The sequence below is a fragment of the Entamoeba nuttalli genome, assembly GCF_000257125.1.
Source record: "Entamoeba nuttalli P19 unplaced genomic scaffold asmbl_6252, whole genome shotgun sequence".
NCBI lineage: Eukaryota > Evosea > Mastigamoebida > Endamoebidae > Entamoeba > Entamoeba nuttalli.
Window position 1 is genome coordinate 1 of NW_008577966.1, and position 8225 is coordinate 8225.

The 8225-nt window shown below is 28.1% G+C and overlaps 2 protein-coding genes across 2 annotated transcripts; both read right to left on the reverse strand.

Moving 5' to 3' along the window:
- Positions 1 to 333: 333 nt before the first annotated feature.
- ENU1_150490 (hypothetical protein) lies at positions 334 to 6204 on the reverse strand (the record flags this gene model as incomplete). Its single annotated transcript, XM_008860593.1, has 2 exons — positions 334 to 5405; positions 5457 to 6204. 2 exons carry the CDS (start codon positions 6202 to 6204, stop codon positions 334 to 336), a joined length of 5820 nt encoding a protein of 1939 aa, XP_008858815.1.
- A 127-nt stretch (positions 6205 to 6331) lies between these two features.
- Positions 6332 to 8092, reverse strand: ENU1_150500 (phosphoinositide phosphatase, putative; the record flags this gene model as incomplete). The annotated part of the gene is made up of 1 exon (XM_008860594.1): positions 6332 to 8092. One exon carries the CDS (start codon positions 8090 to 8092, stop codon positions 6332 to 6334), a length of 1761 nt encoding a protein of 586 aa, XP_008858816.1.
- Positions 8093 to 8225: the final 133 nt, after the last annotated feature.

The window sequence follows — 8225 nt, forward strand, 5'->3', positions numbered from 1 at the left end:
TAATTTATTTCCTTTCATTATTTCTAATTTTGTTTTTTTTATAAACCAACTTAAATTCTATTTTAAAGGTTATATAAAAATAAATAGGACTTCTTTATGAATGAGGTTGAGTTACACATCCCAAGTAAGGTTATTGTTTTTATGTTATTTTTCTGGGTTTTGAATAAAAATTGTTTAACTAAGTTTGGGTGTCAATGATTTTTTCTTTTGTATAAGGAGTTTTTGTATTTGTTGGATTTAACATATTGCCTATATTTATTCGTTTCAATTCATATTTTTTAGATTCTTATCAAAAAAGTACTAAAAAACAAGAATAAATAGAAAACAAAAAAGTTAATGATCAAAATTATTGTCATCATCAATAGCAACAATATCTGTAATATAAATATTTCGTATGATATGGGCATTTTGAATCATTTCTTTAATTTCTGGTTTCAAAATTCCTTCTGTTAAAGCTACACCATCTTGGCAACAGAAGAGTTCTGGCCAATATCCATGGCACTTCTTCATAAACTGTTCTCGTAATACAGCTATCTCTTTTTTCTTAATTTGTTTTTGTGGACGGTCTATATATTCAACGAGTTCTTCCCAAGTTTTGTTGTCCATGTTGAACACTTTTCTCCATTCTTCAATATAATTTATGTTCTGTCTAACAAAGCATTGCTCAAAAATGGAAGGAATCCATTGATGAAGTTCTAATAGGTTGTATGCTGTTGCAAACAAAACAGCATCTTCTACGTCTGAAATATACATTAATTGGTTCTTTGCCTTCTCATGGGTTAGTCCAATTATTTGGACATTATTATAAAATATTTGAAGAGCTAGTAAGTTTATTTGTTGTCCACATTTATTTGCCCAATAATATTCTTGTCCGTTGCAGAAGAACCCTGCTGCTTTAGTATAACAAGACATAGCCTCTAGTATGTCTGAATATGCGTTATCAACGCAACCTTTTTTACTACACATTTTCATTATGGCAGTGTCAACAATTTTCTTTGCTTTATTAAAGAATAAATTACCCCCTTCAATGGAGTCATTGAGATATGAATATGTTTCAGCCAATAATGTTTCATATAATGGATTTGAAGTGATTCCTATTTCATCCTTAATTTCTGCTAGATCTGATTGGTAATACAGTAAAGTTTCAAATGCATCTTTTTGGTCATGTTTAGGTAAAATCACTCGATAGTCAACATCTTTATCTGTCATTGCTTCAGAAATAAAGTATTTGACGAGTGTAGTTGGGGAATCATGTAATCGTGGAATACGAATATCATCATAAGCTTTTGTTCTAGTAATAACACGTACAAGATAAGAATGGTTATGTGGAATTAAGAAAACTACTAGACTCTTTTGAATCTTTGTTAATACTTCTTTCATTAATTCAGTTGAGTTAGCATTCTTTGCAGCGGTGTGGCACAAAATCAATGCCTCAGCAAGGGTGTTTATTGTAGTAACATTTTCTAAAAGATTTAGCATTGGCTTAACAATATCAGCAACCTTAGAAAGAATATTTAAATATGCTAGAATGTTTGGTGTAGACCATCCAATAACACATACTGGTTTAATTGTGTTTGTTATTTCAATAAAATTATTTGCTAATAATCTACCTAATTCATTTTGATCAATTCTTTCTGCTTCAACAAATCTTTTAGCGTCTTCAAATACTTTACTCCATTCTACAACTTTATTGGAATACTTTGATACAACTTTAGGCCCACAAATATTTTGTAAAAAGTCAATTGCTTTAGCATTATAATCAGCTGAACTAGTTAGTACAACCAAAACTAATGATTTATCTTCGAAATATTTATGAATCATTTCATATCGTATTTTTAGTAATTCTACAATTGGGTTGATGTGTGTTGTTCCTTTATAAATAGAATTAATTTGTTCAATTCCTTCTTCTAATTTCATTGTATATGATTGTGCACTAGTAATAAATTTAAGTACTTCATTAAATACTTCTATTTCTTCTGCATGGACTGTTTCATTCATTTGTTGAGCCAAACTATAATTGGAAGTATTTAATACGTAATAAACACTTTTAACAGTTGGATTAATTAATGCCTCAACAGGGACATGCTCTCTAACTGCTTGTTGATATGTAGCTAAGATTTGTTTATTTTCTGCATGCATTTGTAAGATATTTCCATTTGAGTTTTGTCTTTCTAGGATATCAAACCATTGTTCTTTAAGTTCCATTATTTCAACAACTTCGATATTAATAGTTTGATAATTTAATTCATTTCTTGTTTTAACCAATTGATCAATATGTTCTTGATAATACTGGATTGCTTCTAATGCGGGTGCTTTTCTTCTTTGAAGTAGTTCATCAATAGATTTCCAGTTTTGTTTACCAACCATTTGGTTTGCTTCTTTTTCAATAACTTTAAACAAGAACCTTGGTTCGAATTCATTAATATGATGATATGTTTCTTCAAAATATCTTGCATTAGTCATTTTTTCGATAAATTCAATTGGACTTTCTATCAGACTTAATGAAAGTTGTGTCTTTTCAATGAGCTCTATGATGTTACAATATTTTTTAATCTTTAATTTTACATTCTCTCCTAAATTCTTTCCTTTCAAATATCCTATCAACTTTTCTAATCTCATTGGTGATCGTTGTTGCCACCAACTAACAACGATATCAAGACAGTCTTCAATAACACTCTTTCTCCATTCTTCATTTCCTATCATTCCACATTTTAAATCGATTTGTTCTGAATTAGATTCTATGTCTTCAAAATTAGTTTGTGAAATTAATCCACATATATCAAAGAAATGTCTCAATGCATTTGTACAATCAAATAAGAAAAAGCCTAGTCTTAACAATCTACAACTACAATCCTCTTGTACCATTTCTATAATACGATCTTTTGTTGAATTAATAGTCTTAGTTGAAGATCCTATAAAAATAGAAAACGCTTCTAATGGTGAGTCTTCTAATAAAATTGTTAACAGTCCACGCTCACTACTTATCTTTGACAAAGCTCCAATAGCATTAGAAATATGTTTTGCTATTGAAACATCCCCACTATACTGAATGAGAAGATCTTTAACATCACTCCATTTATATCCATGTTTATCAGCAAATATTAGCATCTCTAAAAATGCTTGTTTTCTTGAAAGTATTTGAAGTTGCATTGGTCGTAATGGGACTTGGAAAATGTTGCATAAATATCCTAGTCTGTCCCATCCTTTTGTTGGTGGATATGATGATCCCATTAACTCATCATAACATTTGACAAATTCTTCTTTAATTTCAAAATTAGATTCAAAAAGTAAATGGTAGTCAATCATATTTTCATTTTTAATAGATTGGAGTGATGGGTAATGTTTAAAAATATAATCGTATTGAGTTTGAAGGTCTTCATGTAAAACAGTGACAAGTTTGATATATGGATTATTTGAGATAAACGAACAACACGTCCTTACTTCAGCATCATTTGCCACAATTAATTCACATAACTTCTTATCAGTAATTTCTTGATTCATTTTTGCAAAAACACATTGTTTTTGAGTCAAATAATATTCACAATTTAACCAATTCTTTCCTTCAGGAATTGATTTCCGTGGAACAAACCCAAATGGTCCTTCTATTAAAGGGTCATAAACTCTTTGAAATGTATTAGAATATAATTGTGTTAATGAAAGATCACCGTTTGTTGTTGTTAGATGACAAATACCATTTAATTTAGACGATGAAGCACTTTCAGTTTTAGTATTTTCTTCAAAGAAAGCATTGAGAATATTAGATAGTTGTGGTTTTGACAATAATAGATTGAATACAGGTTCTTTTAATTTTCCATCCATAGGAAGTGGTGCATCCAAATGTTTTAATGTGTTCATTAATATCGCTTCTTCATATGAAGAGTGTAAGGCATGAATTTGATTCATCCACATTACAGGGAATTTTGTGATTTTCATTCCTTCAATACAACTATCAATTAATGGTAAATTATTAATAGATTTATATTCTTCAACAATTGTTAATGCTTGTTTTTCACTAATGGAAGGATGAGGATGAATAAGCTGTTCTTTTTGATCTTTAAGACATTCACTATCTGGTTTGAATGTATTTTCTTCAATAAAATCTTTAATAACTCTTTTTGATGGGTCAACACAATAATATTCAATAAGCCTCCATAGTGTTTTTTTATCTTCTTCTCCTTTAATTAAATCAAGATGCCCTTTAATCCACTCTTTCACTTTATCTTCTTTGTTATGTGAAATAAAATATTTAACTAATTCCCATTGATCTACACAACATTCATTTTCTCCACACTCTGCTAAAATAAATGACTTATCTCTCTCGTTTGCATTAATAATATCATTAACTCGAACAACACAAAGTTCTTTCTCATCAACCACAGGAAGAATGTCTGATGTAATTCCATATTTTTGTGCGATTTTTGTTGGTATATCTCCATCAAAAGGAGAAATTTCTTCAATTCCTTTAACTATAAACACATCGTATTTTCTGTTTAATTTTGTATGCCTCCTATGATCATAAGTGTTAATAAAGTCAATGTCAAATTGATTCAAATGAGGGTCAATCTCATAATACATTTCAATACAAGACTGCCTTAATAAACTGTTAGTAGTATTCATAATAAGAGTCAACAACATTTTACTTAAATCTTCAATGCCTATTCTTAATGCAATTTTAATAGCAATGTCATGTTTTCCTTCTTGCGCCTTTTTCATACACAATGCTTGTCCTTTGATAATTAAGTCAGAATCATTTATTTCATTAGAAGGGATATTCCCATTAAGGATAATATCTTCAAAACTTAATTTCTTATTAGTACATTTTAAATCTATCATTTTTAATGTATTATTAATTTCTTGTTTTTTATGATCAAACTCCTCTCCAAAAACTTTTTTTACTTTTTGACATCGTTGTTCACGACTTTCTCTTCTGATTTTTTCGTCTGCATTACCGATCTTCCTTATTGCCTCTCCGAGCATATCGACATTTCCCATCAAATCATTTTGTGCAATAAATTTACAAGCCTTAAGACAAACCTGAATAATATCACGTGGTGTTTCTATTCCTAAATGGTCAACAAAAATTTTGAGTGCAGCACTAAGTAATTGGTTGTCATTTTTTTCAATCAATTTATCAACAGCTTTATCTACTTCTGAAGAATCAACTGTCTCTAAAGCATGTTCTAATGTAATAAGAATCCTTGAATCAGCTGAGTCAACAGCAAATTGAGGATTTAAATCTGTAATATAATTGATTAATGTGCCAAATCCACCGTTAATTAATGTTAATAACATTCTTCTTGAGTCACCACTAACTGCAGCAATTAATTTGTTATCACTAATATAAACAGGAAAAATTGTATCACCTACAATTTGAATTGAGTGTTGATCAATCCTCTCTTCTGAACCTACACGTAATAAAATAAATTTGTTTGTGAATTTTTGAATGATATAAATGCCAGTTTGTGAAACAAAAATATGTTCTGATAATCCAGATTGTTCAAGATCATATGACGTAAATGTCAAAGGATTTTTTGAATCCATTTCTAATAGTTCTTTGTAAGGCTCATCGGTTAAATGAGTTATTGGAGTAAAAACTATTACTTTCTTTCCATTACAAAAAACAAAATTTTGAAGTTCTTTTGAAAAAGAGAAAGAACGTAAATCATTAAATGTTGTTGAAAGAAATGAGAGATAAACATGAAGATGATGTGGCTCCTCTGGTGATAAAATTGAAATTTCACCATTTTTATGAATAAATAAAGATAAACGATGTGCTGAATTAAAACAAATGATATCATGTAATGTTACAGAGAAGAGTCGAAGTGAAGTGTCATATATGTTAATATCAAATGAATGTTCATTTTCTAAAGGAGTTATAATAATAAAGGCATTTCTATAACTATCAATAGTACATACTTTATCTGAAACAAGTGTTTGAAGAACAAAATTTGAGTTTGAATGAGGGTCGTATATATACAGTCTATCTGAAGATTGATAAATTAAGTTTTCTGATTTATTTAAAATTGCCCAATTATATGATTGAACTTTTTCAATTGTCTTTTCAAATGAGTTAATCAAAGAGATGATATGAAGTTGTCTGTTTTTGTCTAAAATCGAAATGTAGTTTTGGTTTGGAGATATCTTAACATTTTCATATTCGTATCCAACTAATTCTTTAAAGGTATGTATGACAATTTCCTTCATCGTAAATTAATCATTTTTTACAGTTCTTTTCACTAGAATCTTCTAATTTCCTTTTTTTCTCATGAATAATTAAATCTTAAAAAAATTAAAAAAAAACTAGTTCTATTAAATCCATTAAAATTGAGATTTAATCTTCTTTTTCTTTTTTTGTTTGCTCTGGTGCTTTGTTCTCAACTTGGTAATCTCTAATTGGCATTAAGGTTGGAGGGATAGTCACTTTCTTTCCTTGTATTAATGCAATAGTACTACAAATAAGAAATCCAATTAATCCAAGAATACTAGTCATAAAAAGTCCAGTATTTCCTGTGAGTAATGAAATAACTCCACAAACAACAGCTATAAATAAAGATCCAATTAACCCATAAATAATAATTTTATTCATTCCTTTAAAATGATATTTAGTATTAGTTCCTTCACAATTACCTAAGAATACATTCATATGATCGGTTGTTTCTCCATCATAAAAATTGTTAATAAAATATCTTAAAATACTATTTGTTCCATCATTAATTAGTCCCATTTTTGTTCGTTTACCAGTTCGAGTAATATCATTCTTCAATGCACATGTTCCTGTATACTGTTTACTCATTTGATCACCGTTATCAGCCCATAAATTTACAAACATAGCATTTAAACAAGCATTATCAGTAATCTTGTCTTGATCCATTAAAATATTATTCTCTTTTTCTTTTAAGAATTGTTCAGCAGTTAGCCTTCCAAAGACACTTTCACAAACATTAGTTCTATCTAAATTATCAACACAATTTACTCTAAACACTCCTTTTTGTTCATGTTCTTTAGAATTAATATTCCATTGACACCAACTAAAATCATTTTCTTTATAAATAGTTTCCATGTAATTCATTAACTCTTTCATATTTTTCATTAACTTATGAAAATCAACTCGTTTTAATTGTATATCTTGATCATTCATTTTATTAACATATTCTTCATATTTATCTCCTAAACTCTTTTCTCCTCCTTTTAAATCAGTTAATGAAACAGCAGTAATTTTTTTATATTGTTTTTTAATATTCTCAAAGTGGTTCTTAAAAGCCTCATAATTCTCCTCTTCATTTTGACTAATTGCAATTTTTGGTTTATATTTGATATTAGGAATTTGAGACCATAATAATGGAATACTTCCTCTTATTTGAACATAACTACAATATTTCTCACCAACACAAATTATTTGTTCAGTTTCTACATAATTAGCAACTTCACCATTTTGTTCTGCACCACGGACATAATACCTTCTTCCTACACGTTGATTAGATCTTCTACTAATAAGAATTAATTCAACTTTTTTAATTACTATATTACTTTTTACTTCAGGTTCTACAGCACATTCACTTCTTCCTATAAAACCTTGAATGATTGGAAGTCTCATCATTTCTGGGAGGCTTTTAATCATTTTATGATTCCATACAAATTGTAGATTACATCGATCAAATATAGTACCTTGAGAAGAAGATTGTGTTTGATATGAACGGGTTAAATCATAAGTATAAGAAAAATAGAATGATGGAATAGAAAGAGTTGATGATATAACATTTTTATGATATTCTCTAAAAGATTCTTCTTCATGTTCAGTAATTGGTAAAATAGCATACTCTTCAATTTGATAAAATTTATGTTGAAGGAATTTTGTAATTAATTTCTTTTTAGTAATAACAATAAGATAATTACTTTTTTCTAATTCATGAATTCCAATAATTCCTTCTATTTCAATCTTTTCACTTCCTTCAGGAATTTTACATTCTTCAAAACTTATTTTTTGATTCTTTTTATTAATTTTCAATGCTTTGTTATTATCAGCAATTGATGGAAATATTATAATCTCATCATTTAAATTAAATAGTTCATAATGTTCTATAATACTAGTCATTAATTGAACTTCTTTTATTATTTTTTAGTTATATTATTTTTTACCTTTTTCTTTTTTTTTTGTTATTAAATCTTATAAAGTTCTTTTTGATGTTTTACTCAAATTACTAACTATTTAAAATTTTTATAATAAA